General features: G+C 55.9%; 1 protein-coding gene across 4 annotated transcripts; it reads right to left on the bottom strand.

Moving 5' to 3' along the window:
- Window positions 1-1666: 1666 nt before the first annotated feature.
- LOC129211982 (actin-binding protein WASF3-like) lies at window positions 1667-27941 on the bottom strand. Of its 4 annotated transcripts, XM_054839874.1 has the most exons (10): window positions 27782-27916; window positions 16267-16425; window positions 14724-14858; window positions 14469-14622; window positions 14023-14140; window positions 13703-13878; window positions 13014-13280; window positions 12212-12594; window positions 11391-11595; window positions 1667-4073 (listed from the first exon to the last, which is right to left on the bottom strand). In XM_054839874.1, exons 2-9 carry the CDS (start codon window positions 16397-16399, stop codon window positions 11438-11440), a joined length of 1524 nt encoding a protein of 507 aa, XP_054695849.1. In that variant the 5' UTR covers window positions 16400-16425; window positions 27782-27916; the 3' UTR covers window positions 1667-4073; window positions 11391-11437. The 4 variants fall into 4 exon arrangements, with proteins under 4 accessions (XP_054695849.1, XP_054695847.1, XP_054695850.1 ...); XM_054839872.1 differs by having other exon boundaries at window positions 1667-11595; window positions 27782-27941; XM_054839875.1 differs by having other exon boundaries at window positions 1667-11595; window positions 13763-13878.

Genomic DNA, 27941 nt, shown 5'->3' with positions numbered 1-27941 from the left:
GCTGTCCCTGCAACCCTGGGAACAGAGCTTTCCCATTCCCGTTGGAAAACTGCAATATAGAGAGATATAGAGATAAAATGGATTTTCGGTAGAGAAGACCCAAATCATAATGGATGGTCCAAAGCTCTTCTGTCCCTGACTTCGAGGGATGTGAATAAACTGTCTCCAACTCCAAGGGTAAAAGTCACCTTCACAAATTCTGCTTGATGTCGAGCGGAATTGTGTCTAAACCAAGGTCATTCCTCCACAATTTGAGCACGCTGCAGCGGGCAGGATGCTGGATGCCTGACAGCACATCGTATCGATAGACACTGAAATCACGGGTTTCTGTCCCTATTGCAGGACCTGGGAGTTGGAAAACATCTGGCTTGTCCCAGGAAAAGCTCTTTTCCAACTGGGCAGGAATCCTGGCTAAGGAGGAGAGGTAATGGTGGCATCCTTTTGAGTCTGCTGCAGCCTGCCCTCTCGGCTCTGCCTTGCCTTTCCTCTACACCACGTAGGGCGATGAGGACTGGGCTCGTTCCTGATGTCCCTTGTGAGCAGGTCAGAATCAGGCCCCAGGCAGGATAAATAGCATCCTCCCTAGAGAGCGAATCCTCTAGCTGGGAGGGAGGGATGAGTTTCTGGTGGCAAAGCTGAGCAAGATTTTCAGCCAGGCTGGGGTGGTCCAGGGCCAGACCCTGCTCTGCGGTCACCAGCACGGCCCCGCCGTTGCCCTCCCGAGGTTCTGAAACCCAGATCAGCCTGGCCAGGCTTCAGGCAGTGCCCGTCGGAGTCGCCTTCGGCAGCGCGGACAGACAGAGCAGGAGTCGGTCATCCCCATTCCCAATCCTGCCTCCCGTCCTATCCGCTTCCCCAGGAATGAGGCCATTTCACAGCAATCAGGACAGCAACTTATTTTGATGTAAGTGTTTTCGTGAGCCTTTTAACTTGACCAGGAAAGTTGATCTCAAAGAAAAATGTGCAGTTATCATTCAATTATGGTTAAATCAAGCCCCTTCAATGCACTTTATGAACGAGTGAAAACAAATCAATGCTGTTATTGCACTGTATCTCTATTGTGTATAATATTATACATTCATCTGTAAGAGTAATTTATTTTTATTACTGTAAATAAAACTGTTAAAGTGATTTGTCAAGAGGATATCCAAAAATAGGGGGGGGGGAGGGTGTATAAATTAAAACATTTGAAGATCTGGGCTCCTGTCCCAGGTATGTGCCATACTGTGCGTGTATCTGTGTTTTTATTTCAGCTGAAGCGAGCCTAGTACAGGTTTCTGCTTTCCCTCACCTGGGGTCCGTGTCTGCCCTTGGATCGCAATGAGCTGGTTGAGGATAAGAACCACTCGAGATATTGGTTGTACGGGTTGGGAAGGAACGGCTCCTGCCGCTCGGAGCCTCCCCGCGAAAGGATGGAGACTTTTCCATCAGCAAGCCGCCCTCTGATTACCCAGGCGGTCAGGGATTAAATACCCATGGGAATGAACTGATCTTTGAGAGCTGGTTTCTCCAAACGAAGGGTTACAGAGATATCCCAGCTTGCTGCTGCTGCTTCTCTGCCCTGGCTGCTGATAAAGAAGAGAGTATCACAGGGCTGATAACTCACAGCAAAGGGACCCACTGAGGGCAAGCTGACAAAAAGCCGAACCCAGATCTACTTTAACCTCTTAAAATCTTTATTAATTTTTTTTTTTTTTAATTAGCACATGCATAAAGTGTCAACAGTTTGGGATCAAGATGACATTTTTTTTGAACAAATGTAGTTACAAGCGGTGCTTCAGATCGTTCCAGGTTTCCTCTCTACACTGTACAGAAGAAAGCTCGTGCTGTGACCGACGTAGTCCCTACCTTTCCATCATCGTGTCACGACAGGCAGAACCCACAACACTGGGGAGAAATACACTTGTTCACACGTAGCAACTGGGTACGGTAGATAGATACAAGCAGCAACATCTACTCACCTATTGACTAAGTGCACATGGTTAAAAGACCCCTTTAGACAGTGAACATCTTCTTTTTTAATGTCAGCTATATAATAATGGAAATCAAGGTGTGGCCTGTAATGGGTGACCCTCCCATGGGAGAGACGCCCATCTCCCATCAGCTGCTTCTATCAAACGGCAAGTCAAAGGAAATACAGGTAATACTTCTGCCGCTATTTAAAAATGAGCCTTTGGCAGGAGCATCGGGGCAGCCCCACCGATGCTGAGCACCCTGGGAAGCCAACTTGCAAGGTGCCACCAGGCTGGCACCTCCCTGTCCCCACCGCTGCAGAGCTGGAGCCAACCTCCATAAAGAGCGGCCCCAGCCCTAGCTCCAGGCTGCATCTATGGACGGCCGGTGCCAACAGGGGCAAAAACTGCTTTTAAAATCCTCAGCTCGAGCTGGCCGCTCACAGATGTCATCCCAGTGCCCTTGGGGGTCTCCCTACCTCAGAGCTACTGAGTTTGGGTAGTGCAGAGGGGTTTTGGGGATGTCCGAGGGGCTCCCAGCCCAGCCTGGGCTAGCCTTGATCCCTGGGCTGCCGGGAGCAGGGCACAGGAGATGATCCTCACCTGCCTTCAATGCCCCCCAAAATAATCCTCCTGCCTCACGCAGAGGTGCTCGTGCTCCTGAAGGTGACGGAAACCTGGCAGCGAGGTGGGTCCTGTCCTGCTGCAGCAGCTGGCATTGCCCCAATGGCCCTGGGGCAGGAGGAGGAAGAGGAAGGTTCTCCAGCCTGAATGCTTGTCCCGTGGCAGCAGCAATGTGCACACGCCGGAGCAAACCCACCAGCACGTGCATGTCCCACAGCTAAGTGGTGACGGGGTTTGTCCCCTCCCTGCAGCTCCACCGTGTCCTTTCTGAAACTGTCCCCATGCAAGTTGTCCTTGGGTTGGCCAAGACTGGAGTAAAAGCTGCTCCCAAAACTACCCCTGCACAGCCACGGGTGTAAAACCCCGTGCGCGGGGAAAGAGGAATCCCAGTGGATACCTCGGGGTCTGGGCAGGTCCAGGTTTCCACCCAGGTGAGGACAGGCCGAGCATCAGAAATGCTTGGAAATGCTCTGCCCCTCCCCAGCTCGACGAGCCCACCTGCCCGTGAAGCCCCGTGCTCCTTGGCCATGCAATGGGGACCTCCAAAAAAGGCACTTGTGTCAGTGAGGAGCTGCCACGCTGCTGCGGCCCCACTGCTCTCCCAACGGGAACACTGGACCCGAGCCCCACGTTTGACACCACCAAGCCAAAAGCAGAGGGGAGGAAAGTGCCAGCAGCGCTTCAGCACCAACCCAAACTCATGTCGGGGATACCCTGTTTCACATTCCTCCGGGCAAGCCCCAAAATTAAGGAAGTCCATTAAGATGAGGAGCCATCAGCCCTGAAATGCTCCTAAAAATGCATTTCAGAGAAAAAAAGGGGGGTTTTTTGGTGGGGATTTCCTTTCTTTTTCCTAACCTGCTCTGATCCAAGATGAAAAGCACCACAAAGAGCGGCCCCATTTGTGGAAAACTGGCCAGAACTAAAAGTAGACCTGAAACATCTCAGTATAAAAATAACTTTGGTGGTGGTGGTGGTGGTGGTAAGGGAGGATGTTGATGCTCCTAACAGTATAATTTTTGGAGAGCTGGCAGGACTGTGCCAAAGATGCGCCTGCTGCCAGCGGGAAATCAGCAGCTCCTCAGTGTCCATCACACTAACGTCATGAGGCTCAAAGCCCACTTTGTTTCTAACGCAAGAATTTTATGGCTGGTTTTTTCATGGCAAGAAGTGACTTTCCATGGAGTAAGTGTTCCCAGTTGAGGCATCAGGCCTCAACAAGCACCAGGAACAGGTGAAAATCAATGGGATTTGAAACACTTGAGTTGGGGTGGGGCCTTCAGGGGCAAAAGCACTTCCTATGGTAGCAGGAGAACTATCTCCTTGTTGTGCTGTGGGCTGAGGTGTTGCTTGTTCTGTTCTTAAACACTGGTTTCTCAGGAATGGATTTTTGAAACTGGTTATGGTGACAGCTGCTCCATTTTTTGGTGGCTAGCTGAGAAGCAATGCTGGGTCTCACTTTTGGTCAAGGTGAAGGAGACCGAGTGCATCTTCCTCCTGGAAATCACATGTAAGTTGTTTTTTGGGTTTTTTTTAGTTGTTTGGGGTTTTTTTGGGGTGGTGGTTGTTTTTAGATTCCTCAACTGAGCTACCCTAAATCAAAGAGTAACTTTTAAATTATTGACTTTAATGTACCAGCATGGTTTACACACTGCAGTCTGTGGACCATGAATGGTCTGGAGGAGCAGGTTGCTGGAGCTGCTGCCTTCTAACTATTGAAATACAGCAGTAACAGCTGTGCCTCCTGCTTTTCTGCAGTTGGGTCACATCCTTCCCTGGCAGGTGTTTATCCTGCAGTACACTTTATCTTTAGTGTATTTGAGGGTCAACATCAAAACCAGAAAAAGGGCTACAAAGCTAATGGAGAGCGCTGGTGGGCAATGCTTTGGGGCTGTAATCTGCTGGGACAGATCCACAAGTAGGGGTGCTGCAAGCCTGAAGGAGGGGGTGAGGCAGAACTGCAAACATGCCATGTTGGAAGAGATGTCCTCTGGGCACCTCTACCATCCCCTGGCCCAACGCAGGGTCATGGACAGCGCTCCTCTCTGGTGTCTCACTACTTCTCAAAGACCTCCCACGGTAGAGCCTCTGTGACCTGTATCAGAGTTTCTCCATCGTCACCTTGAGAAAGCTTTCCCTGAGATCTCACTCAACTCCTTTCCGCCACAACTCAATCCCATGCTTTGCGCTTTAGTCCAACGCACGCGTGGAGGACAGGTTTATTCTACCTGTTGCCCTTTGTTGCTCTGCAGCAGGCTTTACCTACCTGAGGATATTCTTGTACGGAGTGGTGGGACCCTAACCAACCTAAAACACCAGGTTATTTTCTTTCTATTTTGTTTCCTCCTCTTTGCACTCCTAATACTTTCTACACAGCTAAGTGCTAGAACTACCATTGGGTTGGAAGCTCCCCAGGGCCAGCCCAGCGCCACTGCCACGGTGGGAGAGGTGTGCAGGGAAAGGCTCATTTCACACGGACACGGGCTTGCGAGCCCTCAAATGCAACCATCGACAGCAGATTTCTGTTTCTGCTAAGAGCAAAAGGCTACAGAGGGACCTCTGGGTGCTGCTCTGAAGGTGACACCTGTGGGAAGATATCTATTGGAGAGATGCCCATGGGAGGGCGAAGCATCAGCGATCTACCATCACGTAGTGCTATGGAGACGTCTGTGACCTCGGGGCCCTGTACCAATGTAAGACAGTCATTAATATTGATGTCACATCAACATTGCCTTCAGGGGACACCGTGGCCAAGCATGTCCCATCCAGGTCTTGCCTGGGGATTTCACACAGCAAGAGCCCATCCCTTGCCGCAGGGTCTGCCTCAGCCTAGTGATGCCACCAGGATGGTGTCCTTTGGGAACATCCCAGTGTCCTCCTCCCACCCTGCCTGTGGGCAGGGTACTGAAGGCTTTGGGGCAAACCCCTTGCTGAAGTTCTTGACTGTGGGTTGGTTTTTTCTCCTTCCCTCCCCTAGCAAAATGGAGGTGCAACTCTCACCTGGACAAAGTGGAGCTTCAGCAAGGGATCCTAGAAAATCTGGGGTTTGTTAAAGGAAGATCAGATTCACAAAAAAACCAACCCTTTGAAGTATTTCAATCTTCTGGAGAGTCAAAGTCTAGGCTTGAGTATAAGTGCCTGAAGGAGGACACTTTCTAGTATCTAGGAGGGCATCTCATGAATTGCATGGGCAGTTCTAAGTGTATGCAGCTGCTGCAGTGGTGCACCTGGGCAGACTTTCTGTCATGTGCATGGTCATCCTGGAGGAGCATAGCCCCGTGTGATGTGTGGGGACCATCCTGAGGGCATGGCGACCCATTCAGAGACAAACCCAGCATTCTTGGTGCTCCGGTACTTTGCTCAGGCACTTTTGCGTGGGGACAGTGGAGGGGCAGGAGAGCCCCACTGCTGCAGGGTGGGGGAGATGCGGTTGTGGTGTAGGTCATGGGGTCACCTAAGGAAGGGACAACAGTCCTCAAGGTGCTGCTGCCCAGTTGAGGGTGAATTAATGGGTAAGCGAGCATTTGAGGCTTCTAAAGTGCAGTGCAGGTTATATGGTCTTTGCTGTAAACTGTAAACTCCTCAGGACAGAGTCCTTGCCCTCTTTTTTTTTTTATTTTTTTTAATCTGTAAAGTGACATGCCAGTCAAGAAAACCTTACCCCTAAATAACAACTACTACTACAGAAAAACAGGAGTCATGGTGAAAAGAACAGCCTGTGCTCCCTTTGCCAGCAACCCTGCGGTGGGGAGTGCTTCCCGTTGCTCTCTGTGGTCCAGCCACAAGGAAATGGCATGGTTCTCCTGCTGGCCATGTCCCTCTGGAAAGCACCCACCAAAATTACCACCTCCAGTGCTACAACCTGCCTCCCTCCAAGCAAAACTTCCATTTATCATTAAAGATGGGGTGTTAATTCAGGTTCTGTTCCCAAGGGAGTCTGCAAAGCTTCTGTTCAGGCTGTTGGGTGTCTTGAAAGGGAGGTAGAGATGGAAAGATCGCTGGGAGGAAATCTGAGGGCTTTTATGTGAAGGGAGCTCTCTGGAGAAGCTGTGTTCAGCCTTACACTTGTCATCAGAATAAAACCTTCGCTGGATAAAATAGCTGCCAAAGCAGGAGCTCTTGTAGGATGTGATGCTTGCTCCTCCCTACATCTCTGCCCAGGGTGGAAAGTTAGAAACTACCCAATCCCTCCTTCTTCCTTCATGACACTGATCCTCTAAAAGCCACCAGCACCAACAGCCAGCTCCAATGTTCACTCAAAATGGAGGTGCAATGCTGGGATGTGAACACTGCTAGACATCCACCAACCTTCATGAAACTTGAGTAAGACCAGACTTCACACCCAATGTAGCCCTCACAGGCAACGACTGGTGTACCATGGGCACGGTGGTCCCCATAATGTCCCTTTTCAGATAAATCAGAGATGTCCAAGAGGTTCCCGATGGACCTCAAGGACTATAGCCTTCTGTTAGTATCTCTAAGCAGAACCAAACTGGCTTATTTACTCTTCTGATTCTGGCCCAATTCGTTTGTATGCGCACAGAATATACTTCCCCCTGTTGGCAGTCATCTTTATTATTTTTAATCTCTGCCCATAAATTGGCAAGTAGGAGAAAGAAAGCAGATAAAATGGAGAGAGGAACTCTCAGGAGATCGGTTGGGCTCATTAAATGTTTGGCACTCTGTGATTATCTGTTGGCAATGAAACGCCACTGAAATATTTTAGCATGGAACATGATACCTTAATGTACAGGAGAATCTCCTCAGCCCACTTTTGGTACACTTGAGAGAGGAGAAATTCAATCATCTGTGACCCGGATTGTATTTTTAATGGCTGCCATGCTAGATAAAATATTTAAATATTCACTTTTATATCGGCCCACATGGGAATTTGAGCATTTCAGGTTGTGTAATGCAGCATGGCCTACTTTTGGAAGAGTATACGGAAATAGGCACACGTGTACAAAATATTGAGTGTGAGCATATGGGTCAGACAGCCAGTGTTAATTAGTATGGCACAACCAATTCCAGCAGAGCTAACCCAGACCAACCAAGGAGTTGGTGTCACGTGTGTTGGACTTCGTAGGTCACCTGGGCAAAAAACCATACATGAATGCACCTAAAAATATAGATGAATGCACCTAAAAATAAAGATAGCCATTCTCAAACATGGCTGAGTCCCTCAAGAAAAGGCACTGAGGATGTTGGCCTGCCAGCAGAGCTGGCCTTGCAGGAACGGCTGTATGATGAGATTTGGGCTCTCAGTGCTACCACGTGCTTGCCTGCCTTGTGGTGCTGTCAGCAGAGAGTTGGGAAGAGCAAGGTGCACCACGATCAGACCAGAAATGGGTGTCTGCAGCCCACGTTGACTATACAACCTACTTCTCCACCAGCTACACAAGAAACCTGAGCAATAAGCTCTGATGTAGACATCTCACTGGGGAGAGGCTACCTGTGGATCGGCCCCATCCCTGGTATCAAGACAGCTTCAGTGGAGCTGAGGCTGTTCAGATCCTTGGAAGAGCTGGATCATGATGTCTTCAAGCAATGGGCAGTGCCAGGAGGTTTTGGTCCTGCTGACCTGCTTTGGAGTTGAGCATGTGAAATGGGCTTGTGATATCAGGGGCCGGGAATTTCCTTAAGCAGAACACAAGTGGGGAGGATGTGCTGGGATGTCCAAAGAGGAGAGGATGGTGTAAGAGCGTAAAAGCACGAGGAAATGAGGGTGAGCCTTGCTCCCTGCAGCCCTGAGGTTCCCAGCTGTGCATCCGCTCTGCAGATGTGACCCATGCACAGGGCAGGCAAGGTTTGAATTCCATGATTGTCGAGCGCTTTGCCATGCAACGGCATTGACCCTGATAGTAGCACGGGTTGACTGCTGCCAATCCCAAGCATAGCAAAGTTGCTGTGAGGTGACAGGGAAGTGGAAGGCTACAGGGACAATCCTGACCCACCACATGCTAATGGAGTCCTACCAGAATTATCACAGTTTCATGTGATACACATAACGCGACTAGTGCATGAAAAGAAGGGACCCAGTTTTTTAGGGGCACTTGGCTCCTGTCCAGTTCCCACCAGGATCAGCCCAGCTTCCCAGAATCAGGGCAGTCACAGACCGAAGGACGAGCCAGAGCCCCTTCCCTGCTTTCATGTGCTGGTGGGACTCACCAGCTCTGCCCGAGCCCCACCTGGGTCCCTGCAGCCTACTCTGCAGCCCTTCGACCACCCCAACAGGTAACAACAGCTCTGACAGCCTTCTCCTGGTCTCCCTCTTACAAAGGGTCGTTACCCTTTCTCAATTATCCACATAAACCCAATTTTTCTTTACATACAAACAGTATCACAAGTGCATCTATATTAATAACACTCCACAACAAATACTACCAGGTGACTCTTAAATGTTACTCTGAATTTTTACAAGAATTTCTTCTGATCTTGCTCCAGGTCAAGCCCCAGCTGCCTTGCCAAGGAAAGCCTGTTGTGGGCATGGCAGGGGCCCTCTGCCAGGTTTTGGCTGAAAGCTTTTGCAGCTGGTTCTCTGCACCTCAAAGGGTCAACGCCAGCAGTGAAAGCTCCCGGTGACCAGGAACTTCTTGGTCACCTGCAGGACACTATGTCTTCCTGCCTCCTTTGGTCAATCCTGTTTCCTTGGGTTTTGGAGATGAGCTATTCCATGCGTGCTATTGCTCTGCAGCTTCTTGCCTGCCCTGCCCTGCCCTGTCCTGCCCTGCCCTGCCTGCCCGCAGCAGGACCTTGGTCAAACAGGAGGCATGGAGCCTCCCCACCAGCCTCCCAGGAGGCTGACGTAGGAACCGGGATTGATCCGTACAGCTAATCCCATACTGCTGGGTCTTCCTCACGCTGGGAGAGGCTGCCCCTCCACAGGCAGAGTGGGATGAGCGCCCAAGCAGCTTCAACGGCATCAGCACTGCTGAGATTGGGAATTCTGGGGTTAAACCCGAGGTTTTTATGTGCAGTTCCTGCTCTGACAATCGGTCCTGCTGAAGTCAAGGGGAGCTTTCCCTAAGGAAAGAGGGGCCAAACCCAGGGACGTGGCCAACGGCAGGGATGTGAGTGCCAGCGCCAAGCAGGCGTTGCTCTCCCCCTGCCAAACCCTTCCCAACCACCCTTGCCCTCTCCCACCTCCACGCTGCTCTTCCGATCGAGCCCCTGACTCAGCACCACGGCTCGCAGCCCAGATGAGGAGATGCAGGAGGCGTCACATCCAAGGGATGAGAGATCATTTTGTGTCAGTCAAGAGAAGCGGGGGGCTCCTGGGGGCGTTTCTCAGCAGCTGGGCAGGGGGTTCATCGCATCTTGCCAGGAAGGGTTTCTCATCAGGGGAAAAATGAGCAGATACTTGGGGCATTGTTCAACATCAGCGTTTCTCAGGGTGAATTTAAGCATCAGCCTTTGAGCCTTTTGGGTCCCAGTGATATCCTCCCACCTCCTTTACAGGCCTGGTCACTCCTAGAGACTCAAAATCCTACTTTTGTAGCCATCACGTACATGGCTGCTGGGGAGGTGGGCTCAGAGTCCAGCTTCTCCCCAGAAGAGATGTGTGACGTGGGGACTCAGTTTTCCCCCATTCATGGACTCGTGGCATATGGGAACACAAGAGAAGACCTCAGGACACTGTGTCGGGCAAGTCCATGGCTGGTCCTGGCCCATTTTCTGCTGGTGGGGAACCTCTCCCAGCTCTCTGCAGGCTCTTACTCCTGACTGATATTTTCAGTATTCCCCACCCCACCACTCTGCCTTCCCGTGCCTCCTCCCTTCGTAGCTGTGTGACAAGCCTTCAATGAATCAAGCTCTATTTTGATGAGCAAACTGAGATTTCCAGCACCGTGGTGGGGGCGCAGCTCTCCAGGCTCCCCCGTCAGTGCCCGTCTCTGGGGTAAGGGATGGGGCAGGATCAGACCCGAGGGATTAGTGCCCGGGTCCCAGCCGATCTCAATTGTACGGGCGCAGTTTGTGGGGCTGTTGAGTGCAAGTTGAGAGTTTTCCTAAAAGCAGCATTTTGTCTAATTAATTTTTTTTTTTTCCAAATAACACTGAAATGGTGTAGCACTTAGGCCAAGGAGAGTTGGGCTTGGGGGAGCTCCTTGGACACCGACAGCCCTGTCCACCCCCCCAAGGAGAGCGCACGTTGCACCTTTCAAAGCCTGGACAAGCGCTGTGTCTCCCTGCCAGCTGCACAAGGCTTGCCTTCACGCTTTTCTCCCAGAAAACTGGTCCTAAGGCTAGAAACAGGCTCAGGTCACCAACACCTTGGTCTTCTCCAAGGAGCGACAGCACGATGGTGACCATCCCTGTGCAACTGCCGCAAAACGCAGTGCATTGCTCTGTGGGGAAGGGAGCTCCTGCCCACAAATCCTACAGATCCTACAAATGCAGGCAGCAGAGCATCCCCAAAGCCGGTGCACGGCCACCCCTGCGTGCCCGTGGTGACACCAGCTGTGCAATCAGGGTTCTTCTCCAGGAGCTTCTCCTTAACACGTTTAACAACTAGCTGAAAAAGCACTACTGCCTCTGGGTCTCCCTTCTCTAGCAAAGCACACTCAGAGCCAGTCTCTGGTCTTGCTCCAGGTGTAAATCTGGAGTAATCCTATTAACCTGCTTTTAGAGCATTTTTGAAGTCATTAAATGTGAAGGTGCTGCTCATTTCTGGTCTCACTGCCTCCGAGGTGTATCCTACCAGTGCTGCTGCCGCTGCCTGAAGGGTTTTCAACATGGTGTAAAAGCAAAGCTCCTGAATGAGCGGGGCCGCCCGCGCTTGTTGGCATCGACGTTGGGGAAGGCGCCTATACACACCTGGTATGGAGCCGGGGAGCTCCGCGCCAGCCCAGCCCCAGGGCCCCTCAGTCCGACCACTCGTTATCGTCCAGCTCGGAGTCGTCGTCGGACTCGCTGTACTCCACGGCGATCCGGCGCGACAGGATCGTTGCCACGTCGTTGCCCACGGGCTCTTTTTTGGCCTCTTGTTCCCATTGCTCCTGAACTTTCCGGAGTTGGATTCCTGCAGTAGGGAAGGGGGGAAGGCTTTAGGGGCAACATGCCCAGCACCTATGGGTGCACCCAATGGGCAGCATCCCCCCCGGCTAAAAGTATTGGCTGAAACCAGATGGCTGCAGCCCCCTCGCAGGAGGATGGACACAATTATAAAGCTACGTGAGATAATAATGCGATGCATGCGATTATAAAGCTATATAATAGAACAAAGCTCCTCCTCCGCTTTCACTTGACCTGAAAAGGTTGAACCTTCTTTAAGGTTAAATCTGTCATTTGACCTGGAGATTTGCAGAAAGGGGAAACTGGAGAGACCTTGGAGCACATTGTCTGCCGCAGCCTGGAAGGAGGCCATGGGCACAAGAGCTGCCAGTCATCCCCGGTCATGTCCCACCTCCGGTGATGGGTTTCCCACCTCCTTCTAACTCCCCGCACTGCATTTCTTTCCCTCCCCAGGTCCCACCTGGGTGCCACCATCTTCACGCATCACCTGGCCACCCAGGGCTCATCTTGCACTCAACGAAGCCAACGCCACCCAACTCTATGCCAAGAGGTATTTCCCTATCGTGGTGGCAGCACTGGGGACCCGTCCCCCACCTTTCCGCTGCCGCCACCCCCCCGCTCACCCCTGCGGATGGCTGCCAGGAGGTCGCTCCGGGCATCGCTCATGGGCATCAGCGGGATCTGCGGCTTCCGGGGCTCCACAGCGGGGGCCGGCGGCGACGCCGAGTGTGCCGGCGAGGCGGTGATGGCGGGGGGCCCCGGTGGCGGTGGTGGGGGTGCCACCGGGGGTCCCATGGGGCCGGCCTGTGGTGGGGAAGCGGAGTAGGGGCCAGGGGGAGCGGGAGGCGGCGAGGGCGCGTAGGAGGCGGGGGCTGCCGAGCCGGGGGCCAGCGCGGGGGGAGCCGAGATGGGGCTGTCGAAGGCGGTCTGCGCAGAGGGGATGACGGGCGGCGGGGGCGGCGGGGCAGGCGGCACGAAGTATTCTGCCATCGGCACCGGCTGCGGGCTGCAACGGGAGGGCAAAGCCATGTCAGCGGCACGAGGAACGACTGCAACCCACCACCCATCCCAGGCAAGGACCGTCCGAGCTGTGGCTTGGTTTGCTCTGGCCCCCCGCGTAGGCTCTGTCCCGGGGTCATGGCGGTGGGGGTGCTCTGCCAGCAGGATGGGCTATGGGGCGCGCGGTGGTGGGACGGCAGCCAGCCTGCCCAGGGAGAACGACTCCCTCCATCTGCCTTGTCCCCTTATCTGGGATGAGGTTACCCCAAAAGTTCTCCCAACGGATTTGGCCTCGGGGCTCACCAGCAGTTTCAGACCACGGTGGCTGCACAGAAGGGCTCTCCCTGCTACATCAACCCCCCACCAAGCCCCCCCTGACCCTGGGCATCCCTCCACCGGGAGAGGCGAGGCAGGCTGAAGCCCTACCCGTAATCCTTGACTAGGTGAGGTCTCGGCCCGTTGAGGATAGCCTCGGGGGGCTGCGGCGCGTGGGGCTGCTGGAGGCGGTTGAGGCTGTTCTGCCGGCTGCCTGCCGCTGGCACCGGGCGGTAGACGTGCTCCTGGGGGGGGGCGGCTGGCAGCACCCCCTCCTTGTGCTCCGCCGGGGCCAGGTGGGACGCCGGGGCCAGCAGCTGCGCGGGGTGGTTGGGGCTCGCTGGGTACGAGTGGTCGGCTGCGTCCGACGCATAAGATCTACAGCACAGGAAAACCCAACGGTCGTACTCCTGGGAGGTGGGTTGGCTGGGTGGAGGGATTGGGGGGGGGACGTGCGTTTGGGGGTATTTTGGGGTTGAGAAAACCAAACAAAAAATGGCCACAGAAATACAGGTGTACAAGAAAGCAGAGAGATAGCGGAGGGGAGGAGGACACCAACGCAGCTGGACCAGCCTCTTCCCTTGGCTGCTAAATGGAAAGTGCTCTGACTTTATCCCAACACCAAGGCTGCTCCTGAGGTTCAGGATGCGGCCCCGGGGGCACCAGCTGTCCATGAAGCTACCATGGGTTTACGGCTCATCACCCCAACCCTGCTGCGGGCAGCGTGTCCCCCAAAGACGGAGAAGAAGAGAAAAGCAAAGGAGAGCCAGGGAGCTAAACACGTAGTAGGTAAAACCTGCCTATTATCAGGGGACAGTGATCCTTCCGATGACGCCATGTGATAGGGGGATGGTGAGAACCTGTTATCGGGTCGGAACTCTTTATCATACGCCATCATGTTCCACTCCAGGCGCCGGTTGCGGGCTTTCCTCACTTTCTTCACCTCCCGGGTGGAGTCCTCCACCAGCCGCTGCTCCTGGGGACACACACAGGCTGCGGCTCCGTCTCCAGCCCGGCTCCTCTGGACCATGAGTGGTACCTGGGGAGCATCGCCCAGCCCCACGAGACGCACCCACCGCAATGGCGGGGGAGCACCCGATGTCCCCCGCCTGCCCATTACCTTCTGCCTGCGCTTCTCCTTTCTCTTGTCTTCTGTCGCCTGCAACATCTTCTCTTTCCATAAGTTGAAGAAGTAGGAGGGGTCGGTGTAGAACTTGAGGCCATCCTTTTTGTCATCCCTGGGGGGTTCAGGAAGGAGGAGAGGGGGTTATCAGCCACAGGAGAAGACCCTCCTTCCCCTGCACAGGGAGTTTGATACGATCACGGCTATAAGCTGTTGCCCAACCATGAACATGTCCAACAGAGCAGTTACTACCTACAGTACCACTGCGTGGAGTCACTCATCCCAAGCATCCTGTGCAACGGGGGTGGTGGCACAGCAACCGGAGCAAACAGCCTCTGCCCTCGTCAAGCAGCAAACGGGGTACACCCCCATGTGCCCCTCCTGGAAAGGGCCCCCCGGGACCCCCTCCGTCCCCCCAAGGAGCGATGCGCCGGCCGCCCTACCTGTAGGGCGTGAGGATGTTGAGCGGCGGGGGCTTGTCGCAGCGCTGGTACATCTCCATCACCGGGTTGGGGATGGAGTTGCGAGACACAACCTGCTGGTTCTGCACCGTGGAGCTCTTGAAGGCTTTCCGCATGTTGATGTCTTGCAGCGAAACTGGGGGCATGGGAAGAAGATGGGATGTAGGGGTGACCCGAGCACGTGTCTCCCACCCGCTTGCACCCAGCCGTCACCCCAAAATAGCCCCAGCCCCTCACCTTCCTCCACGGTGGAGTCCAGCTGCGTCACCTTGATGACCAGCAGGTCCACCCTCTCCTGCAGCGAGTTCATCCGCATGTAGAAACTGTTGGCTTCGTTGAACAGCTCGCCGAAGATGTCCTCCGCGTGCCGGCCTGGCAGAGGGCAACGCGCGCCCGTCACGGGCAGCAGCGGCAGGCAGCCCTCTCCCAGCCCGTCCCCTGGACCGCACGGCTCCGTGAGGGCTCTCTCCCCAGCCGCGGCTTTTTGGGAGCTAAGCCTCATCCTCTCCCAGACCTGGCAAAGCGCTGCATGGAGGGAGGGGAGCACAAACCACCCACCCTTCTCCTGCCCCCTCCTCTGCACACCAGCATCCTTTTTGGTGAGAGCGGTACCCGTGGGAGGCATGGAGCCGTTGTGGTCTGTGCCCCAAAACCCCTTTGGATCTACCAGGACAGATGCAGCCACAAAACTACCCCCACACACCATGACCTGTGGAAAACCGAGAGCAGGGCAGCGGGGAGAGCGCCACAGCAGGGAGAAGCCGTGATTTGTTTCGCTTTAGCGGTTATTTTCCTGCAGGACTCAGTGCATCACCCCGATAGCTTTTCATTAGGGCTATTATTATCACAGGTCTGAGCGGGGTGGCGGGCTGAGCATTGCTGACACCTGCAGGCTACAGCACCCATCCCGTCCCAGCACCCATCCCGTCCCAGCACCCGTCCCAGCACCCATCCCCTCAGCTCCTCAGGGTTTCCTCCAAACCCGCGTATCGAACAGCTCCTGAGACCAAGGTGCTTTTGACATCTGCTCGGCCTGTTGCCCAGCTCAGTCATTTGTATTTGATTTCCTTTGCCCCTGGACGAGGTAGCCAATGGCCTGAGCACCCATGGGTGCTGCTCATGCCAGCCACCGTGCTTCCAGCAGCTCCCTAAATAGAGGGTTTATTTTTCTGGGAGTATTTTAGGGAAGAATCTGGTTCTGGGGGGGGACACAAAACCAGGGGGAGCCCTGAAGAGCCTGTGCTTCTCGCCCTATTTTAAGTCGATATTCAGCAATGAAAGAGGTTGCCCCCATTAAACCTTCACAATTGCGCGTGCAGGGCTCTCGTCCGCCCCTTTTCCGCCGAAATCAGTCCCAGGGCAGGAAGACAGCAGAGAATTCAGACCTTTTATATAGACCTCTCTTTCACATAAAGCTCTAAGGTTAAAAAGAATAGGTTGGGGTTTTTTTAATCTTTGCCTGACCTTCCTATTTCTGGCCAAGTCAAGAAGCAAGCGGCTTGCGAAGGCTTTCTGTCCCCCGCTGCACAGACCGGCTATGGCAGGAAAACAGGTCTTAAAGCTATCACCGAGTCCCCACTTTGGGCTTAGCCCTGAGCATCCTCCTTTTTTTATTAGTCGGCTAATTCCCACTGAACAAGGGGTGGCTGCAGCCTGCACAGCTCTCACGTAGCCCCCCGTTCATGCTTGGAACCGGAGCAAGCGACCGCAGCGTCCCCCCAGCATCCCCCCAGCATCCCACCGCCCCATCCCACACCGGGTTCGCCCTGCAGTGACTTACTGAGGCTGCCCAGCTGCTTGATGATGGCAGCCAGCGTGCTGTTGGTGACACACTCCAGCTCACTCGTCACCCCCTCGGGAAGAGCCCCCCGGCATAGGTGCCGGGGCTCAATATTCCTCTTCACCAGCGGCATGCTGCTGGCGAGCCCTCACGCCTCTCCTGGGCAAAGGAGAAAGAAAGAAAAAAAAAAAAAAGAAAAAAGAAAACACACAGCTTTTGCCATTTGCCTATGTTTTCTCCCCACGCCCTCTGCTCTCTGCTCAGGGGACTCATCCTTCCCACAGCAGGATGCAGCAGGGCTTTGCCGCGCAGGGGACATTCCGCGGGTGCAAACCTCCGGATGCCGGCGAGTACACGGATGCCAGGATGGAGGTGAGGACCATGCCAGGGCCCTGTCCCCACCCTCGTGCTCTGCTGACAAGCCGCCGTGCGCGGGGAGCCTTTCCCACTTACCTTCCCAGCGCTGAGCTCAGGCCAGGAGCAAACTCCCACGTGCTGCAGCCCTTCAGCTGGCCCCGAAAAGCCTCATCCGACCCAAACAGCGGCCAGAAGCGAGCAAGCGCTTGTAATGTCATTATTTCCAGCTCAGTGCAAAGCTCTCCGGGGTTTTCTTTGTGCACACACTCCACCGAGGCAAGCTGCCGCGGCCGGCTCGCCCCTGTTCTCCGCAGCGTCCCTGCGTGCCCACTGCTCCGCCGCCGGCCCCACCTGAACCGGGGATGGTTCATGTTCTACGGGGCTCAGGGAGATGTAGGGAGATGCCCGCACCCACCAGCCTTATCTCCAGTGAGAGCACCCATGGGTGCTGGCAGTGACGGACAGTGGGGTGGGGGGTGCTGGGGGCAGGCTACCCCGCTGGTGTAAAGGGCGAGTGGCGTGGAACAGGGCGAGAAAGGAGGAAAAAAAAGGAGAATTTATGAACCACGGTGGTGTCTCCAGGCGCTCAGCCTGGGACTGGGACACGGACAGGCACAAAGCAGCCGGTGACCCCGCAGGCTTGCACAAGGGGGGCTTCCATAACATGAGTGCGTCAGGTCTCAGCTCCACACCCAGTGCAAAGGCAAACTGATGGCTTTAGCAATGAAAACACCACAGATTGGATCCTGGGCTCATAAGGACTGGAGAGCACAAACGGCCTTCCCAAATACAGCGGGCCAAATCCCCGTTTCACATCCCAGCACCCCCCTTCCACCCCATCTTTCACAAAACCCCGCTCTGCTTTGGCAGCGAAGGAGAAACCAGCTTCCGAGCAGAGCCGTTAATAGCTGGGAGCCGAACAGCCGGGCACCAACAACGGAGCCAGCAATTCTGACCATGAACAGACAGAAATCTGCAGAGTTCACATTTTTTGGCCCCGGCAGCGTTAGACAGAACAGTTTCCCATTGATAGAACCCGGCCAGTGCTCCCGTCCCCCCCCCAGCACCGCCAACTCCTCCACAGTTTTCAAATGCAAATGCAAGCTCCTTCCATGAAAGAGTCCAAAAATTGTTTCTAAATCATTAATATCGAGCTTCCCAAAGGGCTGATTGTGCTCCCAGATCTGTCTGTATGGGGGGGGGTGGTGAATGGCTGGGCTCCGCTCTGCCCGGGGCGATCGGGGTACCGTGGGAAGGACCCCAGCCCTGAACCCCCCTTGAGGCTCAGAACAAACCGCACGTCCCCCGGCGCTTCCGAAAGCCACCGCACATGGATGGCGGGGCTGGTACAATCCCTGCCTCCCAAAACAACCAAAAGTCTTGTGCCAGCTGGTTATTTTTCAGCTGAGAAAACTGTGACGGAGTTTGCAGGGGATGCTCTGGATACCTGCTGATGGACATCTGCTCCGGCCACGTACAACCCCGCTTTCTGCGCACCCCCCTGACCCCTCCCCGGGCTGCCTAAAGAGATGAGCGACGCTGGCAGCTTCACCCCAAGCTTGTTCTGAGACGGTTTTATGTATCACCCCAAAATCCACACCCAGAGGCTGAGCCCCAGCACGTTCCCATGGAGGGTTCCCCCCCCCCCCCCGACTGGCGGCTGCAGGGATGGGAGGGCGCAGGGCAGAGCAGTTAACGAGCTTCTTGGGGCCAGCAATTAGAAGCAGGGAACAAAGAGCCATTCTCAGCATCACCTGGGACACAGCCACCGGCACCCAGGGCTTTTTGTCCCCACGCAGAGGACCCGGGAGGAATCAGGGCCACCAGCACCTCCGTCCCCCATGGGGACCCCAGAGGGGAATGAAGACAAAACGGATTCGTGGTCTGAAACTCTTCCCAGCAGGGACAGACTTGAAGAGGGGCAGAAGGTGTGTGTGGTCTGATAACAGCGTTTGAGACCGTGCCATGGGAGAGGGTCCATGGAGAAGAAAGATCCCTTCAATCCCCCCAAAAAAGTCCCGAGCTTGCAGCAGAAGAAACCACGGAGGAATTAGGCACACACGTTTAGGCTAGGGTAGTCGGGACAGGCAACTTTGGCCGAGTCATGGGAGAAGCTGCTTTTTAACGTCCCCAATTAATGGCTGCTAACAGGAGCACGGGGATTAGAGACCCCTGCCATCCCTTCCCGCGACAAGTGCTATCTCAACCTGCTCTAACAGCATCCCTCGTGCACCAGCGGCACGAAACCTCCGACTTCTGGGTTGAAAACCCAACTTCTGACCCAAAACCCATGATCTCATGGTCTGTCCTGACTCAGGGGACCACAACGCTCTGGGTGGGGATGGGCTACACGAGACCCCACAGACACCAACTTCATTTCTGTCCTCGCCGGCGTCTTGCTCACACCTACCAAGGGGCTGTGCACAAATCCTGAGTGCTGGTGGCTTGGCCTGAGCCCCAGCAAAGGGATGCTCAGTTATGCCCAGCGCTGCTCCTGCTCGTGCTGGTGTTTTGGGTAATTTCCAAGCCTTCCAGGGGTTGATTTGGGTGACAGGTCCTCAAGAAAGGGCTCCCAGGAGCTGGGACCTGCCGGGCACGGAGGTGACTCCCTGGTGCAAGGGGGACAAGCTCAAACAGGGACAGAGTTTGGCCAAGAGCAATTCATGGATTTCTTCCATCCGTATGGCCATACCGGACCCCACCTCAGTGCTCAGCACCGCGGGCCACCGCCAACGCACAGCGTGCACCAGGCTCGGCAGTGACCGCTGTGGCACCCCCAGTACAGCCCAGCTGGGCATTGCCATGCAACCAGTAAAGCCACATCTGGGCGGCTGCAGGGCCAAATCACCATCTTCCCAAGGGGGCTACTAGCCCTTGATGGCCCTGAGCAGCCTCACCTGGCACCCACACCCCACCCACGGGCCCAGGAGGTTATTTAGGCTCAGCTGGGGGTACCAGTCCTTCCCTGAAGGATGCTGCTGGCCCCCAGCCCTGCTGGACCTCGCCTCTGCAAGAAGCTCCTGCTCCAGGTGGGTCCCTTGGGTGGGTGCTGAGGGCAAGTCCTGAGTTTGGCATGATCTTCAGGGTGGGGGCTGGACCTGTGTCGCAGCCTTGTCTTTGTTCCCCTCCCCTTTGGCTCCTGCCTCCTGGTTGCTTCATTCTGGGTGCGCCCGGGGCTGCCAGCAGCCCCTGCTGCCCGCTCTGCCTGCGCTTTGCCAGCTCTGGGGGGGGGTGGTGATGGTGAGCTCCTGTGCTGGGGTCACCCTGGGTTCCCCCCATGGCTGCCAGCCCCGCTGCACCCCGGCAAGGGCAGGACCTTGCTCGCAGCGCTCGCTTAATGTGCGCTGCAGCCACCTTGTCCTGCAAGAGCAGAGCTGGGGCGGGAGCAGCGGGGGGGTTACATCAGTGCTGCTGGGGGGGAGACTCGAGCCAGCGCAGGTGGGGTGTCTGGTGTCGGTGCTCGGCTTGGACATCGGGAAGGGTTTTCCACCTCGCCGGGTTGCTCCAGGTTTGGCGGAAGGTGTGCGAGCCTGCCCAAGCAGCCCTGCGCTGGGCTCTGCTGCGAAACGGCTGCTCTGGCGTGGAGGGTGCGAAAAGGAGTTCCTAAAGTCCTCCGCGCTCGGGGTATGCGTGTCTGTCCTCGCTGGCGGTGGATAACGGTGCAAGCCCCGGTGATGCTTCGTCTTCAAAGCCCCGCTCAGGTTTAGGTGGTTACAGAGGCATTTCCGACCGCCCTCGGCAAGGTTGGCTTCTCCCATTTATTTCTCAGGTGACGGTCCCAGTTTCTTGAGGTGCTGGCTGCTCCGTGGGTGGGGGTGCTCAAGTGTACAACCTCAGCCAGCCAAACCTTCTTGCGATGACTTGAGCCTTCCTGAGGCCCTGGCACAGGTTGCCCAGAGAAGCTGTGGCTGCCCCTGGCTCCCTGGCAGTGTTCAAGGCCAGGTTGGATGGGGCTTTGGGCAACCTGGGCTGGTGGAGGGTGTCCCTGCCCATGGCAGGGGGTTGGAACTGGATGGGCTGGGAGGTCCCTTCCCACCCAAACCAGTCTGTGGTTCTACATGAACTAAAATCCATGAGGCTTTGTTGTCTTCTGAGCGGAAGCGAGGAGCCCTCAGTGGGATAACGTCAGGCTGCAGGAGGGGGGAAACTGGAGCCACAAACTCAGCAGGAATTTCCTGGAGGTGGAAGGCAGGAGCGGGACTGGCCAGGGGCTTCCTGGGGGGAAGGCGCACTGCGGGGGCTCTCCCATCGCTCCTCTTCTCTCCCGACTGCTGGAAGAGTTGATAATTCTAAACCTTGCTGTACTGGGAAGCGTCGTCGCAGGCGAAAGGCAGTGGTGACAGCCTCAGCTGTCTGGCCACGGAGAGACTCGCCGCTGGTAACCACGAAGCGCCCGCTTCTCCACAGCGCGTAGCTGCTTCCTGGGGTAGCACGTTGTGGTTTCCATAACGCGTCTGTCAAACCTGCTCGGCATCCCGCCGGTGCGGCGGCGCTGACCTCCCGGAGCTGCCTGTGCTCTGGGAGACGCGTCGGGCTGCTTGGCCCCATTCCTTGCCATCGCTCTGCCTAGCAGGGGCAGCTCACGGCTTCCTCCGGCCCGCAATGAGCATTCCCCACAGCCCCAAATCCGCCCCGACGCCTGCTGCATCCTACCCAAGGTGGGCATCAGCTTGCAGAGGTGCAGCCTCCCACCTGATTTCCAAACCAAGCAAAGGAGCTTGGAAGGGAACCGTGCCCAGCTCGCTGCTGCCTGAGCAAAGATCAGCTGGGGTGCCCGGGCGGGGGAGGTGATGAGACCAGAAATGAGCTTTATCTTCTGCCCTAAGAAGCCGATTGCTCCCAAGGAACAATCAGTGAACTGACCGCAACATCCCAACCCCGAAGGTGCTGGTGCCAGGGAAGAGCAGCCCTCGCTTTCCCAGCCCATGGAGGAGAAGAGCAGAAGAGGGCTGGAGGGTGGGTGCTGCCCCGGAGCAGGACTGCCACCCCGCCGGCCCTGCAGAGCAGCCTGGCAGCGCCGTTTGCAGATGACAGGTGACCCCTACAGCTGGCTCCTTCCAGATGTCATCCTTCATCTCGGCAGCCATCACATCTGGCAGCTTAAGTCCTTGGGGTCCATCAGGGGTAGAAAAGCAGCTCTTGTTTTGTAAGAGGGTCCAAAAAATGGAGTTTCACGTGCAGCCGTTGCTCCTTATATTCTTTGCAGTAGCTTTTCATGTACGCAACTGTTTCCTCACCTCCACTGCACCCCAAACCCCCTCGCCCTCTCCCACTGGGCAGGGGATTGAGCCGTGACTTGCAAAGCCAAGCTGGATCCCTGCGGTGGGGTCCAAAGCGGCCTGAAGGATCATGCGTGCTCTGGATGGCCCTGCGAGGAGGGACAGGTTGGGTGACAACACGTTTCTCGGGTGCTGGCTAATCCCCAAGACAGACGTTTGGTTTGGTAAGTGCCCGATACTTGCGGTCTCAGCCCCAGTGCCCTGCTTCGTATTGCATGAGAGAGGAGAGAGAAGTTCCGCTGCCGTCACCCTCCTTCGGTGGGCCAGAAGGCAATTTTGGGGGTTGCTTTCTGGGGCTGAGTGCTCCCTGCAGGAGAAACCTGGATTGGGAACGGAGCCGTGGCAGAGATGAGCAGAGCTGGGCTGGGAAGGATGCCCACGTTGCACACCTCTGGCTTGCAAAAACAAATCGGCCATCGAGGTATCTTCAATATCTTGCGTGAAGGCATCGAAGCACGGCACCCAACCGGCTGAGCTTGTACACGGCGGCCAAGGGAAACCTACTTCACCGTGTGTCAGACAGCCAAGACAAACCCCGAGCTTGGATTTGGGGAGAACGTGGGTAAGTGTGCAGTGAGCGCGGCCAAACGCCTAAAAACCGGGGGGTCTGGGGCAGCCCCTGCAGCTAAGCTCAGTTCTGGGCCAAGCTTTGGGGGCAGTCTGTTTGCTCAGCCCCTGCAATCAAAGCTCTTACCCGAATTGGGCTCCCCAGGGTGCTGCTGAGCTCCGAGGACCAGACGCTGCCAGGAACTGGAGGCTTTTGCAAGGGAGCAAAAGCTTTGGTTGGACGCCAGGAGCCAGAGTAGTGCAAAAAAACCCCAAAGTGGTATACTGAAAAATCTATTATCCTTGAACAACAGACAAAAAAAGTTTACAAATGAATATCAAAAGCACAAGAAGTGCCAGACCTCGCAATGCCTGTTCAGGACAGCATCCCGTGTTCTGGCACGGGCACCCTGGGAACGGCGAGGTGGGGAAGGGCTGCGGGGGCAGGATGGAGAGGGAGGTGCGAGGCAGTCCTGAAATACTGAAAAGAGGAGAGGGGGGGAAAAAAAAAGCTGACTCTGGAGTCAGGAAAAGGAGAAGAGGTGGAGGTGACACTCAGCTGGGCTCGCAGGTGCCTGGAGGAGCTTGTCCTGTGGAGTTTGGCAGGAGGGATCTGGTACAGGGGAGGGCTGGGAAGGATCCCTGGGGCGTGCAGCGTTACCGAGCAGACAGAAATAAGTGGTAGCTGCAAAAGCAGAAGGCTTTCAGCTGTTGATTCGTGGAGCTCTGCCACGAAGCGTGCTGGAAATGGGTGCAGGAGGGTTCAAGGAGCAACAGGACAAACCTGCAGAGGACAGACAGGGCCGCCGGCAGCTGCCTCATGGTCGAGGGGCAACCTCTGGCTCAGGTGGCCCCAACCTCCTGCTGCTCAGCCTCCGATGGTTGGCTGATGTGGGCCATCAACAGCCTCGGGAGGGAGAGCAGAGTCTGGAGCCTGTAGGGGCTGAAGCTTTGGCGTCTCAGGAAAAAAAAAATAATAATCAACAAGCAGAAACTGTGCAGGCGGCTCTTTGCGAGGCAGAGAAACCTGCTTGCTAGAGCTGGACCAGATCTGCTGATTTACTTCACACAAAATGGAGCGTGATCTGCACCGCGAGGACTCGTTGCTCTAATTTATGAAATGCATCTGCGACCACTTTTTAATTTGTTGCTAGCCCAAATGACTGTGAACACTACCAGCATGACAAATGTCACTGCTTTGTGTGAAGCTGATAATCACTCCAGAGCTATTGTCCAAAGGTTAATTAAATATATTAAAACCGGCTGGATCTCAAGCATTCCCCTTGCTTAAAATAAACCGGAGGGCAGACCTTCAGGGAGAGTAAATTCTCATGATTGCACTGAGGCTGATGAGCGTGGGAGAAGCAATGCCACTGCCTGCGCGCTCCTTGAGACCTCCGCATCCAGAGGGAGCCTGGCTTTACAAACAGTCTGGGGCCACGGAGAGCATCCCAGCCCCATCCCGAGCGAGAAGGGCTAACGCATCTCGCGGCGAAGCATCGGGCAGCAAAACGCCTTGGGGACTGAAAAGCCCTGGGATGTGTGATGCTGCTTCTGGTCCCCATCTGTGGGCTATCGGCTCGGGGGAGGCTGGAAGCCAGGGCTGTGGGCACGCTGCTCCCGCAGCACATGTGAAATGAGTTGTGAGGTCTCAGCCCTGATCCTGGGTGGCACAGAGGAATATTTGCTGTCAGCCAGGAACGGATTGGGGCTGAGCTGCGACTGCAGGGAAAGGGTCAGGCCCTCCAGCCAAAGGGAGGAGGGAGCTGGACGTCTGGCTGGCCCTGGGACAGAGCTGCATCGCTCCCTGTGCTGGGGCCGAATCGGTGACCTGTGCCCCAGCGGGAAGGCACGTTGCCCGCCTGGGCTGGGAGTGCTGCCTACATCTCTCCTCCGGTCCATCTGCAGCTTTCCTCCTCTGCTAACTCAGCCAAAGGCAGCTCCACCACGGCTAACAACTGCCAGGAGGCTTCAGCGAACGAACGCTTCACAGCAAAGTGCAACATAACGTTAAATCACAGCTAAAAATATTCCTGAAGAGTTTTATTAGTAAATGTCACAGTATTTTTTTTTTCCCCCCCTTTTTACTGCAAAATGTTTCAGCTCTAGGAACAGCACTTGCCTAAATTGCCTCTAAATCACCAACACCTCTGAAGGCTGGGCTCCGCAACACCAGCCTTCGCCAAAAAGCCTGCTTAGGAGGATGCCATAAATGCAACTGCCTCGCTGCCTTGGGGTTAGTATAAAAAGCTCGTCCTGCTGCGCGTCTGGTTTAAAACAAATGGGCCCCTTAATGGTTTTTTAATCTATGTGATGTTTCTTTACAGGTATGCGACTAGTAAACACTGTACGTTGGCAAGTGGATTTTCAGGCAGTTGTTTTCCTTGGGGTTTAGTTGATGCAGGTTTTGGTTCAGTTGTTTCGTCTCAGAAACGGGGAGCCCTCAGTGCCCCCCCGGTGCTGGTCAGGGAGCTGAGGGCCATTTCATCAGGTCCTTCCCATCCCACAGAAGGTGCTGCCAGCTCCCAGACAGACCTGGCACCACCACCACCTTCTGGCTTCATCTCTGCCTCGCGTACAAACCAAATCCATGCAAACGCAACGCCCCAATACTCTAATGCCGAATGGAGAAAGGGGTGGGGGGAAAAAAGGTGCGGATGGAACTACGTGTGATCCTCCTCCGTCATCCTTCGGCTGCTCCGTGCGTGGCTCCTGCGCTAGGACCGCCTGGGAGCCGGGATGCCTGCCTTGATCTTCGGAGGAGTCAGGGGATGGGGCGGTGGGAACAGCAGCACAAATCCCGGCTCTGTTTTGGCTGGAAAAGATCCCCACTGGCCCGGGAATCATGTGTTGTTTTTAATGAGTCTTTATCACCAAAGGAAAATCTTCAATGACATTTTTTCCCCCCTTTTTGTGCTCAGCTCATTAACAGAAGGATCTCTCTCGCTCGCTGGCGGTTTGCGCGAGCAGGACGCTGCTGAACAAACCGGCCTTATTCTCCCCAATATAGAAGGCGCTTTGATGAACTCAGGAAACCCTCAGCAAGCAGCAAGGGTCTTTCTGGAAACCCGGCGCTTGCTGCCTTTGGGAAGAGCCGCAGGACCAGCGTCTCTGGCCACCGAGCGCTTCCCAGCCAGCCGTGTGTCCAGGCAGTCCCTTCCACGGCTGACGGTGCTGCTGTGCCCGCCGGTGCTGTACGTGCAGCCCTGCAAAAATCCCGGTGGGACCTGAGGGAACGGGGGCAGCTCCTGCCTGGGAGCCGGTTGCATCCCCTCTGCTCAGAGACGTGCAAAACGCTGCGCCTCTCGCCCGTGGGGCGTAGCTCAGAGGGTGGCTTTTTGGATGAGCAGCTCTGCAAAAACATTCTTGCTCTTTTTTTATTTTAACACTTTTTGGCTTGAGGGCTGTTGTTCGTAACTTGTCAAGATCTTGGCATCTGCAGCTGATTTGTCATCCACCATAAAATGGAGGATGAGCATCTCTGGTTCAGAACTGGGCCAAGGGAGATGACAGCTCAAAGCAAAATATGCTTCATCTCGAGTTTTCTCTGTGGGCTTCAGCTCCTCAGGAAAGGAGCGGACATTTGGGGTCTAAGTTGCATCACAGGCGTTATGTGTAAGAGCCCTTGGCGTGCCCTGCGCTCGTGACAGAAGACCGTGGTGCACGTTAACCTTCTAGCTGCCAGATGGAGTTTTGCTGGACCGATGCTGCCTTCAACCTCCCCTAATCACCAAGCTGTTCAACCTGTCACGGGGAACGCTACTGAGATACAGAAATGCCATCAAAACACCTTTTTCTTTGGTTTGTTTTGTATTTTTTAAATTAAACTAGCAACCTCTTTAAAATCCAGGCAAGGCGATGCAGGGAATGAGGGGTGTGCCTTGGCACACTGAAGTTTTTGAAGATTAATTATTAATTCTGCCATTGCCGATCTGCCCATACATCCAGGTCCTGCGCTCGTATCCGGCAGCTGGCTGCTCCACGCCAGGCAGCCGCAGACAAAGCAGCCACAAACTACACTAAAAAGCATCTTAATCCATAGGTATTTTATCACGCTGACACCACCACGAGGCAGCAAGAACTCGAGTTTTAAGCAATAAAATTAAAGCTCCCTGCAAGCAGCTGAATCACGGAGCGTGGAGGCCCAGGCTCTGCACTCCTGGGGGGTGTGTACCTGCCTGCGGCTGTGCCCGGGGCTGGGGGGGTCACTGGGGGGGGCGGTTCCCAACCCCAAGGAGGTCCCTGGGCTGGGGGGGGTATGTGTGGCAGGTGCCACCAGGCTTCTGCCCTGCTTGGCCCTGTCCCTTCTGCTTCCCCAGCCTCACACCAGGCTGTAGCAGCCCAGCCCCCCCCATGCCCCCCCCATTCCCCAGCCAGGGGGGGCTGAGCCCTGCCCTACGCTGCCTATAGGTGCCTCTCCCTGCACAGGCGACTGCAGGCCCAGCTTATCCTCCACGATGATGTAAAAATGAAAAGCAGTGGTGGACCCTCCCTCTCCAAGATGCAAGGATGTAAAGTGATGCCCCCCCCGCAAGTGGAAGAGTGCAAAGCAGCCAGGTGCCCCCCTCTCCGTGCAGCAATGCAAAGTGACAGCACCCCCACGCCATGCAAGGGTGCAAAGAGACCTCACCCCCCCCACCCCACCCTTGCAAGGTTGTAAAGCTGCCAGGATTCCCCCATACAAGATGCAAAGCAACGTCCCCCACCCCGCGAGGCTGCACAGAGGCCCAGAGCACCGATGCAAAGGTGCTAAGTGGTTTGGGGACCCCCCCTCCCCGATGAAAAGGCGCAGAGCAGCCTGACTCCCTCCCCTCCATGCAAAGGTGGAGACCCCCCACCCCCACCCCGATGAATACGTGCAAAGTGATGAGGGGGACACCCCCCCCCCCCCAGGATACAAAGCAGCTCGGACAACCCCCTCCCAGCGCGAGATGCCAAGCGCCACGCACCCCCCACCACGCAGGGATGCAAAGCTATGGGGGGACACCCCTGCGACACGGGAACGCAAAGCGGCCCGGACCCTCCATGCAGGGGTGCAAAGCAGTGGAGCCCCCCCCTCCCCACGCAAGGATGCAAAGCGGCCCGGACACCCCCCCCCCCCCCCCAACCAACACGCAAAGATGCAGAGCGGTGGGGGGTCCCCTCCACGCAAGGATGCCCCCCGCAATGGATGCAAAGTCACGGGGGACCCCAATAAAAAGGCTGCAAAGCGCCTCCCCGATGCCCCGCGATGGGGGGGGGTGTCCCCCCCCCCGTGCAAGCTCACACATGGGGGGGCCGGGACCCCCCACTTTCCCCGTGCCGCGTCATTCCCGCATCCCTCCCCCGCTCACCTCCGCCGGTTTCGCGGGTGGGGGTGCGGGAGTGGGGGGGGGTCTCTCCGCGGCGGCCCCGCGGGGCTGTGCAGGGTTGCGGCGGCCACCGCGGGCTCCGCTGCGCGTCTCTGCGCGCCTCTCCGCGCCGCTCCGCAGTGCGCGCACGGCGCATGTGCCC

The sequence above is a fragment of the Grus americana genome, chromosome 12, assembly GCF_028858705.1.
Source record: "Grus americana isolate bGruAme1 chromosome 12, bGruAme1.mat, whole genome shotgun sequence".
In the NCBI taxonomy this organism is placed as follows: Eukaryota; Metazoa; Chordata; class Aves; order Gruiformes; family Gruidae; genus Grus; species Grus americana.
Note: the sequence above shows the minus strand (reverse complement) of the source record. Positions and strands in the feature narration are given on the sequence as shown.

Coding starts and splice junctions, on each gene's coding strand:
- LOC129211982 (XM_054839872.1), bottom strand. CDS start 16,399: ATGCCGCTGGTGAAGAGGAATATTGAGCCCCGGCACCTATGCCGGGGG. Junction 12,595..13,013: donor CACCTAGTCAAGGATTACGG/GTAGGGCTTCAG, acceptor CTCCCGTTGCAG/CCCGCAGCCGGTGCCGATGG. Junction 11,596..12,211: donor CCTGGCAGCCATCCGCAGGG/GTGAGCGGGGGG, acceptor TCCCTACTGCAG/GAATCCAACTCCGGAAAGTT.